The sequence below is a fragment of the Erythrolamprus reginae genome, chromosome 1 (genome assembly GCF_031021105.1).
Source record: "Erythrolamprus reginae isolate rEryReg1 chromosome 1, rEryReg1.hap1, whole genome shotgun sequence".
NCBI lineage: Eukaryota > Metazoa > Chordata > Lepidosauria > Squamata > Dipsadidae > Erythrolamprus > Erythrolamprus reginae.
Window position 1 is genome coordinate 125,847,369 of NC_091950.1, and position 13,763 is coordinate 125,861,131.

General features: G+C 39.5%; 1 protein-coding gene across 2 annotated transcripts in view; it reads right to left on the minus strand.

Annotated features, from left to right (window-relative positions):
- PIK3C2A (phosphatidylinositol-4-phosphate 3-kinase catalytic subunit type 2 alpha) overlaps positions 1 to 13,763 on the minus strand; it is a 72,791-nt gene that overhangs the window by 35,574 nt on the left and 23,454 nt on the right. For both annotated transcript variants that reach the window (XM_070764160.1, XM_070764153.1), the window contains exons 5-10: positions 7,646 to 7,803; positions 6,241 to 6,361; positions 5,088 to 5,199; positions 2,303 to 2,382; positions 1,928 to 1,991; positions 449 to 592 (exon numbers count right to left, since the gene is read on the minus strand). In XM_070764160.1, coding sequence (XP_070620261.1) covers positions 449 to 592; positions 1,928 to 1,991; positions 2,303 to 2,382; positions 5,088 to 5,199; positions 6,241 to 6,361; positions 7,646 to 7,803 — 679 coding nt within the window. The remainder of the gene's footprint in view (positions 1 to 448; positions 593 to 1,927; positions 1,992 to 2,302; positions 2,383 to 5,087; positions 5,200 to 6,240; positions 6,362 to 7,645; positions 7,804 to 13,763) is intronic.

Sequence of the window (13,763 nt, forward strand, 5' to 3'; positions counted from 1 at the left end):
CTGTGCATGAGCGGAAGCAAAATTATAGCTGAAAATCGCCAAAATCTCACTTGCGTGAATGTCTTCACACAAAATGTGCATGGCCAGAAGTGGAATCATGCAGCTGCCAGGGGCGCGTGCACCCACGACAGCATCGGAGAGCGCACTGGTAGCGCCGAAGATGGCAGGTCTTCCCTGGTCATATGTCACTTTTTTCAGTGCCGTTGTAACTTTGAATGGTCACTAAATGAACTATCATAAGTCAGGGACTACCTGTATAGAGCAAAAAGTGGCTTGAATCAGGTGATGCTCATAACATCACCACTGTAAAGTTTGTCTGTCAGCAATAAAAAAAATCAGTCTCACTATATCAACTTAATTAACATGGTATAGAACATGGGACTGATTTAGCATCTGGCCCACTGTATAAATGGGTTATAGCAGAAAACTACAGGATTTAACTAATTACCTCAGGGCTCTTGTTCCCTGGAAGGTTAACTGTTCTTCTTAGATTCTTTACAGCTGCTGTAATTTCTGGAGTCTCTACTCCATCTAATGAATAGCAGATTTTTCTGACTGCTTTAACGACTGGTTCCATTGCTTTAAACCGATTCTGGTGAGAGAGAAAAAAGTATAGTAAAATTCAGGTAAAATCAAACATTTCTTAACTACATCTCCACCAAACTGACAAAATATCCCCTTCTATTCTTCTCATCAATACTGTTACAATTGGAGGATATATATACCTCCTGATTTATAGGAATATGCAGGGAGAAAGGAAATCTGTTCCACTGAAAGATGCCATTTCATTGGGAAATATAGATGTTTGGGGCATATGTTAGAGAAAGAATAAGGCAGGCATTATATATATAATGGGTTCATTTAAATATTTTTTATTTAGTTGCATCCCTTCTTTCACTGGCTGCCACCAACAGTACTGACACTAAACAAGTTGATGACAAGTTCACAGAACAGTATTGTATATACAATAATCTACATAAAAGGTTATTTGTTCAGCATGGGGTTGGTTGGTTATGTTCGGAATCTGTTTGTGGCAGACAGTGGCATAGGAAATATCATATGGAAGAAGAATGGAAGAAGGAGTGAATTTGTTTAAATTTTGGCATATCGTAGATGTTGCCAATGTCTACTTTTCTTACTTCTCTGTAGTACCACTCCTTCTTACCAGATGAAAATGGCATACTATTGACATGAACAAGGTAACGTGGTTCAGGGCAGGTGTCCCAAACCTATTGGGTTGTGGCCTTTTTGGAACTGGATAATCTACTTTTATGTAGATTATTGTATATACAATACTGTTCTGTGAACTTGTGCACAGGTCAACTCTCTTTCCCACACACACAACTCACACAAGCAGCAGGCCAATGCATATGTGTATGTGTGCACAGTTCAACTTGCCCCCAGCCTGGCCGCCAAGCCACAAAAGTTGGGGACTGCTGGCTTAGGGAACTACTATGTTTCAACTGGAATACAAAAAGTGATGTATGAAGCTTGAAGTAGATTGGAAAGTGAGGCTTAGGGGAAAAAATGTATTTGAGCAATAACATCTAGCAAATCTCAAATCATGATCAGCTAATGGTACAATATAAATACATCTGTCTGCCTGTCTATATAATAATAATAATAACAACAACAACAATAAATTATTAGCAAAGCATGAAATATACTGGAAGTAGATTGTGTGAATCATTTATAAGGGTGTCTTGCAACATACACTGATGCAGGGGGAAAACCCATCCCTACTGATATGAATTTTCCAAGAGGTTCAGATCTTCTTGACAATCAGAAAGCCTTTATAGCAATCAGAGCCTTCCAGAGGATGTAGCTATTTAAAGAGTCCAGGGAGTATGTCACTCACACCAATATGCATTGCCAAGTGCTTCTTTGCATAACCATAATAGGAGACAACTTGAATGATAAAATTTACCTTATTTTTAAGCAGAATGTCAACTTGATTGTGATAAGCGTCTAACAGTTCTTCAAGAGTGTGGCTAGAACCAATGACAATAATTCTATTACTTGTGACATACTATTAGTATAAGCTTTGTAAAATGAATAAAAAGGCACCAACATAACAAATGCTCAATTACAAAATGTAATATCCATTTGCCGCTGGAATGAGCTTCCCCTCTGAGATCTACATGGCTCCCATCCGGATGGCACTCCTAACAAACTGGCTGTTCTCTCAGACATTGGAATACCCTAGATGGAACCCATTATTAGAAATACCTGATTATGTTACAAATATTTTGGAGTTTTGTGCTGAAACAAATCGAAACAAATATTATGACAAAGTTGTTACCTCTGAATGGTTTCTCTGAAAAGCTTTTCAACATGGCAGAGATGTTTTGTCAAATCTATCGTTGTCCCATCATCCTCTTCCTAATAATAGAAAATGTATAAGTAGTTTGCCAAACTTATCAATATTCTCCCTTGATCTGTGAAAAATAATCTAAGGATGGCTAGCCAGTTTTATTCTGAGAGTTCTGAAGATGAGAAAATTAGCACTTTTTACTACCTCAATAAATAGAAAACTGTTAATAAATGTCTGCTTTCAACTTCTCGACTAAAAAGTAACTGGCTATTAAGTTCATAAACAAAAACTAATATTTGATAGTATTCTCCAATTTAATTATGTTTACGCAAGATGAATTATCAATTTTTATAACAAACGTACGTGTAACAATAATTTGTTTCATAGGTGTATTTATTTTTAATTCCATTACTGGATTTCTTAAGACTCCCCCCTCCCCCCCAAAACCCCATGATCATAAAACTTCCATGCTTCCTACATTTGTGTTTTCACCTGTAGTAATATTTGCTGTTCTCAATTCTAGCCTTTAAGTTGCCAGGTAAATCTGCAAACAGTGTCTAGAAGCGGAATATTGCAAATCAGGAGTCCTTACTATTTAGTCAGTTCAATATGTATTAGTATGTCATTAGGGGCCAATTTCAAGCATACAAGAAATATATTGGCTGATCTTTAAGAACATAGTAAGCATAGTTAATATTTAGTGATCACCAAGAAATCACAGGAATACAGTGATCCCCCGGTTATTGCGTCCCCGACCATTGCGAACAGGGTAATTTGCGATTTTTGAACCCGGAAGTCAGAACACCATCTGCGCATGCGTGCCCTTTTTTTCTATGGGCACGCATGCGTAGATGGCGCCGGGCAGATCAGCTGCTGGGCGGCTTCCCTAGGTCTTCCCCCTCTTGGCGGGCATCAGCGAGGAGTTTCCCCACCGCCCACGCAAACTCCTCGCTGCTGCCGCTTCGCTCGGGCCGCTTCCCAGCTGAGTACTCAGCTGGGAAGCGGCCCGAGCGAACGGCTTGTCCGCAGCCTGCCTGCCCACGCGCCCGCGGCTCGCGCGCCCTTCTCCCGCCCACGCCGTTCGCTCGGGCCGCTTCCCAGCTGAGTACTCAGCTGGGAAGCGGCCCGAGCGAACGGCTTGTCCGCAGCCTGCCTGCCCGCGCACCCGCGGCTCGCGCGCCCTTCTCCCGCCCACGCCATTCGCTCGGGCCGCTTCCCAACTGAGCCCTCAAGCCAAGCGCAGAAGTTCGCCTTTGGCGCTTGGCTTGAGGGCTCAGTTGGGAAAGCGTGCGGGTGTTTTAAAACGTCCCCGCCGACATGGGGGGCTCGCTAGCACCCCCCCTAACCCAGGTTGGGGGTTCGGGGGGGTGCTAGCGAGCCCCCCATGTCGGCGGGGACGTTTTAAAACACCCGCGCGCCTTCCCAACTGAGCCCTCAAGCCAAGCGCAGAAGTTCGCCTTTGGCGCTTGGCTTGAGGGCTCAGTTGGGAAGGCGCGCGGGTGTTTTAAAACGTCCCCGCCGACATGGGGGGCTCGCTAGCACCCACCCAAACCCGGGTTGGGGGTTCGGGGGGGTGCTAGCGAGCCCCCCATGTCGGCGGCGACGTTTTAAAACACCCGCGCGGCTTTCCAATGAGTCCCGAAGACAAACGCGGAAGTTTGACATTTGTCTTCGAGACTCATTGGAAAGCCGCGCGGGTGTTTTAAAACATCGCCGCCGACATGGGGGGCTCGCTAGCACCCCCCCCGAACCCCCAACCCAGGTTAGGGGGGGTGCTAGCGAGCCCCCCATGTCGGCGGCGACGTTTTAAAACACCCGCGCCGCCCCCAATCTTCGGCTCCTCGCTAGCGCTGCGGAAGTAAAAACACCATCTGCACATGCGCAGATGGTGTTTTTACTTCCGCAGCGCTACTTCGCGAAAACCCGCTCGTTGCGGGGGGTCCTGGAACGGAACCCTCGCAACGAGCGGGGGATCACTGTATAGTCTATATTGGGAGGATGGAAACCTTTTCAGAAGAACACTGATGAACCACCTATATCTTGTTACACCAAGGATTATATGAATACATCCACTAGACACAAGGATCTGAGCTCAATTTGACAGGTTTTTTCTTTGTAAGGCCAGTATCAAGAGTGGAGATCTTGGAATGTACCATCGAGTTCTCTGGTGAAAGCTCTAAGGCCAGAAAAGGTAGGTAGGTGGGAGGGAGGGAGGGAGGGAGGGAAGGAGGGAGGGAAGGAAGGTAGGTAGGTAGGTAGGTAGGAAGGAAGGAAGGAAGGAAGGAAGGAAGGAAGGAAGGAAGGAAGGAAGGAAGGAAGGAAGGAAGGAAGGAAGGAAGGAAGGAAAAAAGAGGATGGCCAACAGCAAGATAGATGAAATCACAGTGGCAATGGGTGCACTCCTGGAAGATCTGAAGGCCAGATTAGTGATTGTCATAGTGAAAAGCTAATCGGCTGCTAATAGTTGACATCAATTTGATGGTACATAATAAATCAATTAACCTATATTTGTAATGAGAATGCTTTACTATTGTTAACATGGAAATTGTTTCTACTGAAAGAACTAGCACCAGAAAGAGACTTTCTGGCTGCTCTTGAATTACCTGATGAGCTGCATAATATAGACAAGAGATAACTAATAATTCTAGGTACATGTGAGTCATGGTTACAAGACAGAGTTCACAATAGAATAAAACAAGGAATATGCAAAACTAATAGATATAAAAATAATAAATGATGGTTGTTTTGGTAAGTGCTTTTCCTTTGTACTTACTGTTCGTGCAAGATCTCTGCAAATAATATTATTAGTTAATAACTGTAGAATAATCTCTGTGTCCCACTTTCGGCAGTTTTGAATATATTCATGACTTCCAACACAATGCTCGCTGTGAAAATAACATATGCTGTGATTATTCACTGTTTCAAATTATCAATAAGATTTTCAACAAACATGAGTTCAAGTGCTGCCTCAGCCATGAAAACCAGTTGGGGGACTTTGGGCCAGACATTCTCTCTCTTTCAGCCCAATTCAGCTCACAGGATTGTTGTTGTGAAGAAAATAAGAGAAAGGTGTGTTGGATATATTCATATGCCTTGCATTATTTGTAAAAACAATGAAGGCAGGATAATAAATAAATAAAAACATGTCTCTCTTCCCCTCACTAGTTTTCCATTTTTCTTTTCAAATATTGCTTAGCAGAACTTGAAAATGGTAAATAGTGATCATGGTTAGAAAAGGTTCCACAAATTATTCTGAATTTCTGCTAAATACAATATGTTATTAGTAAATAATTGGGATTCTAGTCTTCTGGTCTTCTAAAGTGTCAAAAACACTCTGATCAAATGCATTTCTCAAATAAAATTAACTCTAGACATATTTAAAACACTATTATTTTGACATATTTAATTGGAACATAGAATTTATATTCCAAGCTTTCTGTTTTAATGTAATATTGTCCCATTACTATATAGCATGTATATAGCATGAAAAAGTTGGCAGAATCAGTCTTGATAAAACTCCAGAGATGATGCAGAACCTACAATAGGCCAAAATTATATTAACTTTAAAAGTAAAGTAACTGACAAGACATATGCTTTTATAACTAACTGCCATTTTCAAATATTACAGGATTCTGCATTAGACAATTGAATATATTCGATGGCAGCACATTTTTTTCTAAGAATAGTTAAGTTTGACAGTGCTAGTATGACATCTGAAATTTAAACAGGTAAGAAAAAGCATGATTAATAAAATAAAATGTATAATATGTACAGTATATCTTAAATGAATAGTGTTCCAAATTCAATGATAACACCTATTTTAATTCTTATTGCTATATTACTTACACCTTTTCCAATTAGAAGCAATCAAATTAGCATTCACTATAGTTTTATAGAAATCTGGATGTAACGAAAGCAAAACTTACTTCTGTAAAACTTCTTCTTGTCCACCAACTTTTAAAATATAACTGCCAATATCTACATCATTCAAGTCATCATGCACCCAACAAAGAGCCTGCATGATTATAAGTTCAACTGGAGAACTGACTGTTCAGAGAAAAACACATACAGAAGAAAAGGTAACAAATATAGTGAACTGAAGGCAGTTTTGTAAAATAGAAAAACATGAACTATATACAACCCCAACAGTTTTTGGAGTATTGTAGTTAGCAATTTGAGGAATAGAATAAAAAATTAACAGCAATTTGTTCAGTTGTAATCAAAAAGTGTATTTGATACTCTATGGTAAAAGCGTCAAACGGGCACGCTGTGGCTGTGTCACGTGTTGGTCCCGCCCCCACCCGATTTAGTGAAGGCAAAAAAAGTTGTGATACGTCATGTAACGCCGCCATGATGATGCGAGTTTGACACTCCTGATCTATGTCTACATCAGACTTGAAAAAACAAGGTAGGAAAACAAAACATATGTTGCAAACAGAATTGATGGGATTAAAAATACAGGTAAAAGTTCACACATTTTTGTATCAGTTCCAGAGGAAATGGCTCCTGCAAAGCTGATCTCTAGGAATGTGTGGTTGATAAGCCATGGAAGTCAAGCCAAAATTTCTTAAAACCAGGAAGCTTACGAGGCATGCCTTGCTGGGGGGGAGGGGAGGACAGTAAAGGCAACCAAATGTTTCCTTTTGGAATTGCAGGTGTTCTGTGAAGTCCTGGGAGAGATGTGCTTTCTTTCCAGAGCCTTGGAAAAAGTAAAGGCATCTTTCTCTGTTTTTCACTACAAAGCCAGACTCAGCACTCCAACCCCACACCCAGGAGCAGTAGTGGGTAGCTACCGGTATGGTAAAGGACGGTGCACCAGTAGCAATTGTTGCGCTGCGCATGCAGCTTCAGGTCTCTTGCGTGCTCATGTGCCTGCACGCACGAGACATGAAGCTGCACACACAGAGCACCAGTAGCAGCGGTAATGAGAATCCATCCCTGCCCAGGAACATGGGAAATGGGGCATTTTAAGACTCTGAAGTTGAGTGGCTGCCTTTAGCATTTTTTGCATTTCCTGCAAAAAAGGTGTTGTTGTTTTTTGCTGTGTTGCCAACCTAAGGCAAGTCCCCCCCCCCCCCCCCGGCACTGTTGTCTTCCTGGAACTCATCCAATCTAAGGCACCCCCGCTTTCCACTTAACAGCCCGACACGATCAACGACCTTGCCTACGAAAGCCATGATGTGGTTGTAAAAATGAGTCAAATCATGTGGTGACCCCAACGACCAAAATTACAACCAAAATTCAAGGCTCATTTGTGGTTGTGAGTCAAGGGTATAATTCATTGCCAACATTATTTTGACAATCTTTCAATTAAGATAAAAATGCACTTACCATCACACGTGAATGTCACCGGCTGTTGGGAACCCCCAATTTCTATTGAAATCTTGATGCTGGCGTTCTCTCCACTGACATTTCTTTGCAACATGACTGGACTCAACACAAAACCTAAGTTTGTATCAAGCTTGGTATGAGGAAACTTGGTCCTTAATCTGTAAACAACATGTTTATAAATGGAGTTACAATCATCCCTGGGGTAACAAACAAGTACATAAAGCAACACAAAGAATATCAAATTGCAAATTATTATGTGGGATTTCCGTTAAATTAAATTCAGTTTCTGAATTAAAAATCCTTAGATTTACAGGTAGTCCTCATCTTATAGTTCATTTAGTGACCGTTCAAAGTTACAACAGCACTGAAAAAAGTGACTTATGACAGTTTTTCAGAGTTATGACCTTTGCAACATCCTCATGATCAAGTGATCAATAATAATAATAATAATAATAATAATAATAATAATAATAATAATAATCTGTAAAGAAACAGATGAAACAATCGATCACATACTCAGCTGCTGCAAAAAGATCCCACAGACTGACTGCAAGCATAGACATGATGCTGTGGCACAGATGATCCACTGGAACTTGTGCCGGAACTACCATTTACTAGTGGCAAAGAACTGGTGGGATCATAAGCCCGAAAAAGTGGTTTAAAATGAGCAAGCAAAACTACTGTGGGACTTCCGACTTCAGACTGACCGAATTCTGAAGCATAACACACCAGACATCCTGATTGTGGAGAAAAAGAAAGTATGGATCATCAACATCGCAATCCCAGGGGACAGCAGAATTGAGGAGAAGCAGCTAGAGAAATTAGTGAAATACGAAGATCTAAAAATTGAGCGGCAACGACTCTAGCATAAGCCAGTGAAAGTGGTCCCAGTGGTACTTGGCACGCTGGGCGCAGTACCAAAGGATCTCAGCGGACATTTGAAAACCATCGGAATTGACAAAATCTCCATCTGTCAATTGCAAAAGGCCGCTTTACTGGGATCGGCAAACATAATTTGCCACTACATCACGCAGTCCTAGGTGCTTGGGAAGTGTCCGACTAGTGATGAAATACGAAATCCAGCATAGTGATCTTGTTTGCTGTGTTGTATTGACATAATAATAATAATAATAATAATAATAATAATAATATTGTGGCTACAATTGTGGCTTGGCAATTGGTTCATATTTATGACCATTGATATGTCCCAAGGTAATGTGATTCCCTTTTTGTGACCCTCTGACAAACAAAGTCAATAGGAAAGTCAGATTCACTTAACAACCAAGTTACTAACTTATCAACTGCAGTGATTCACTTAACTGAGATAAGAATGATCGTAAAATGGTGCATAACTCACTTAACAAATGTCTCACTTAACAAGAGAAATTTTGGGCTTATTGTGGTCATAAATCAAGGACTACCTGTAACTAATCTATTTTTCTTTAAATTATTTGTTTAATCCTCTCTCTACTCTGCTAAACAACATACCCTGACAGGTTTAATATTTTAATCATCTTAAATCATCTATCAATTTCATTTTAAATTGATTTTAAAACAATTTTTAAACTGATTTGTGCCATTCTGAAATAAACTATAGAATTGCCTAGTCATTTATTCCTATCTTCTTCCTTCCTATATACTTGTGCAGTGAAACAAGTGCCATTCATGCAAATGAGAGAAATATCAGCAGGCTAGAAGGAAGCACAAACTATGGGAAAGGACATTTAAAAAAAACAATTGGGAGAGATAAAATCATCCCTTTCCCTTCAATTACCAAGTGATAACTCTTTGCTTAGTGGCAAGAATGTTGACTGGCTATTCAAAAATAAAACAACTTTGAAAAGGACAGAAAGGTTCAGAAAGGGAGGAGAGACGCTTTTATAATCTGCTTGTGGAAGGAATGATTTTGTATGGCCAGATCTACCTCCAAGCCTGAAAAAGCAGAAATAATTTCTGGCCTAGCTTCTTATTTCACAATGTCACAATGAAAAGAGATTCCAACTTTCAAAGTTAATGTAATTCCTTTTCCACAAATTGCAAACTGAAAAAGGCCCCAACTGGGTAAGAATGGCTTCAACCAAATAATGTCTTTAAGAGATTTAGAATGCTCTTAAATGTAATCTAGATGTAATACCTGAAGGACAGACTAAAGCTGAGGAAATAATTCACAACCATTATAGAATGTTATCTTATTACAACTGAGAGTTAGAAGAGTATACTAAGAAAAGAAATACTTTATAGTAAAATTGCAACATATGCCATATTAGTTGTATTAACTCCAATGCTGCGGCTGAGACTAATTCATCATTCTTCAAAACATCGCCTGTTTAAATTACTCCTTCAAATATCCACCCAGGTCAAAAACAGAATTCAGAGACTACATTAGCAAAATACATTACAGTGATACCTCGTCTTACGAACCCCTCGTCATATGTACTTTTCGAGATACGAACCTGGGGTTTAAGATTTTTTTGCCTCTTCTTCCAAACTATTTTCACCTTACGAACCCAAGCCACCGCCGCTGGGATGCCCTACCTCCGGTCTTCCGTTGCCAGCGAAGCCCCCGGTTTTGTGCTGCTAGGATTCTGCTGAGGCTCCCCTCCATGGGAAACCCCACCTCCAGACTTCCGCTGCCAGCGAAGCATCCATTTTTGCATTGCTGGGATTCCCCTTCAGCGTCACAAAAACACGGAAGTCCGGAGGTGGGGTTTCCCATGGAGGGGAGCTTCAGGGGAATCTCAGCAGTGCAAAAACAGGCGCTTCGACTGGCAAAAGGGGTGAGTTTTGGGCTTGCACGCATTAATTGCTTTTCCATTGATTCCTACGGGAAACAATGTTTCATCTTACAAACTTTTTACCTTACGAACCTCGTCCCGGAACCAATTAAGTTCGTAAGACAAGGTATCACTGTATTACAAAAATAAAGAAGGTAAATAGCTTAGGATTCAATTATCAGGTTCTTGCTGTTGTCCAATGTTGGCTTTCTTCTTCCATTTAATTTGCAGTTTGCCCTTGAGTACCTCCGACACAAAGAAATGACATTGGCTGGTTATGCAGACATGAAAAAAATAAGTAGCACCAGGGCAAAGGTGGTATTTTTTAAAATATAGGTGCACATATTAATCTTTTATATTATTTCAAACAATATATAACGGCAACGATGATTAATTAAACAAAAAAAATTCAAGCAAAAAATTAAGTGATATGCCTGGCAGAAAATAACCAATAGGCATTTCTTATAACTATCTAAGGGTCTCTGACACTGATTGGGAAGATTTCATCACCACTCTTTCATGCTAATAATGTTTTTCAGCTGTGCAGTTCTTCACTGCATAGCATAGTGAAGGAATTTAGATGCAGGCTTTAATGGGCATTCCAAACCCCTCCATTTATTTTATTTTATTTTCAAATTTATAAGCCACCCCTCTCCTGACGGATTTCTTTCTCTCTATATCACTTTAACTATTTCTTCGGTGGATGTGCTGAAATAGTTAGGATCACTGTCATACTGCAAAGTCCACTTTGAGCTAAACTTCAGTCTTATGATAGATGGTCTCACATTATCCCGAGGCACCCTCTGAAAAATTCAGAGCAAATTCTGTGTTGGTGAGCTGCTCATTCCCCGATTCAGCAAAGCAGCCCCAAACCGTAACGTTTCCACTACCATCCTTTTGGTATCAGGTTTTCTGGTGAAATATTCTCTTTTATTTTGCCAAAAGTGGCTGCGGCCAAGTAATTTATCTTTGCTTCTTCAGTCCAGAGCACATTGTTCCACAAGTCCTGGTCTCTACTTCAGATGTTCATAACCAAACTTTACCCTGATCCCAAAGTTTTTTCTGAGGTTTCCTCTTGGCACACCCCTCATCTAATTTTTTCTTTCTAATGGTAGATGCATTTTGACATCATTAGTGACTGGAGTTACCATAGCTCCTTTCATTCATTCATTCATTCATTCATTCATTCATTCATTCATTCAGATTTGTATGCCCCCCAACTCCCAAGGAACTCAGGGTGGCTCACAACCAAAAAAAAACCAAAACAAAACATACAATGTAACATTAAAACCCCTTAAAAACAATCTAAACCACTTTAGAGCCAACAATTAAAAGCAATTAAAACAGTTTAAAACTATGCATGTCATTAATGGCCATTAATGGTGTATCCTGGGATCAATGGCCCCAAGCTTGCCAGAAAAGCAAGGTCTTTACAGCTTTACAAGGTCTTTACGGAAGGCCAGTAGGGTAATTTATGATAAAAAAGTACCCCCATCCTACTGGCCTTCCAGAAAACTGTAAAGACCTCGCTTTTCCAGCAGGCCTGAGGCCACTAATTATTTATTTTATTTATTTATTTATTATTTGGATTTGTATGCCGCCCCTTTCCGAAGACTCGGGGCGGCTCACAACAAGTGAAAAAACAATCCAATACATAATCCAATTAATTAAAATATTAAAAAGTTTAAAACCCCTATACTAACATACACACACACAAGCATACCATGTATAATTAGAGGATGCACCTTCGAGATTGGGCCATAAATGGTATGTATGGTTTTATTGTAGGTTTTAAATTGATTTTAAATTGTTCTTCTTTTTAGATATTCTAATATTAATAATGTACGTTTTGTTCTCTTTGCTTATGAGACGCCCGGATTCCTTAGCAAGTTGGGTGGCATACAAATTGAACTAAATAAATAAATAAATAAAATTCTAGGTTTCTCAGACATCTATCTTATTTAGTTTAAATAAGTCTGGTTCCTCCAAGATCTTTTCTAATGGTGCTCCACTCATTGCCACTTAATGTGATGCACCTGATTCTAATTTAGGTATTTGAGGCAGTTGTAAATGTACTTATTTTTCCATACGCACTATTTACATTTTTTTAAGTTACATAATGAACTACAAAATTTAAATGGTTCATATTCATTACAATCAAGTCTGTTTATTAACATTGTTGAAATTAAAATCAAACAATTGTTGAAATAGTTGTAAACGTCAATGGGATGTAACGTACTTTTTCACATGACTAAATGTCCTATAAAATATGTATCAGTTTGTCCAACTATTCCGCAATGTAAGATTGGGCAGGATGAGTTTCTGGAAATTTTCTAAACATTTGTGTTATACAATAATTTTCATTATATTTAAACGACTCCTGTAATTTGTTAGATTTATATCCCACCTTTATTACTTTGTAAGTAACTCAAGGTGGTGAAGTTTCCTCCTCCTATTTTCCCCACAACAACTTTTTAGGGTGTGATGGCCTGAGAAAGAATGACTGGCCCAAAGTCACTCATCCGGCTTTCATGCCTAAGGCAGAACTAGGCCAGCAACTTTAACCATTAGTATGGAAGGATTTTGTTGGTTTGTGGGCCACAGTGATGCCAAGGAGTTGGATTAGGCTGTTGGTGGTTTCTGAGATGCTGTTGATGTATGAAAGAATTATCCTTTTCATGACTTGCAACATTTGTACTGTGATTATTTAATGAAGTTGCATGGATATCCATTGATTGGAAAATATGCAATTAATCTATTTTTGTTTTCTGTAGTACTGGATTGCTACATTGCAGTTCTTTTTTCTAACCTTTTTTTTTTTTTTGCTTAAGATGAAAGTGTCATTTACCTAATAAATCTATATTTGGGATTGGGAGGATTTTCATATACCATTGGTTCTTATACTTCATTCGTCCTGTTTGATTAGATTCCTCAAGGTTTGCTTTTCATTTTGTTGCCCAATTTGGATATTGGATTTGGGTTTATGAGATTGTATGTATCCCTGACTTTCAACCATTCTTTTGCTTCTAGAATATACTGTTATGAAAAGAGTTATTGACCCAAAATCACTCATCCTTCATTCATCCTAAGGGGAAGATCAATACATAGTCTCTCAGCTCTGCTACAATATTTTAACTTCTATACCAAACTAATATTCCAATTTCAGTTGCTTAATACTCCCTATAATTTTGTCCTTTCTGGAGCATGCTCTGAAGTAGATATGGAACAGCTCAACTAAACCATCCATTTTGGTTCAGTTTCATATTTTTCTCTTGGAATTAGCTGCAATTGGGTCTCTGTTTTTATTTTTAACGATCTGTTTTTGTAAAGTAGTTTTGATACTA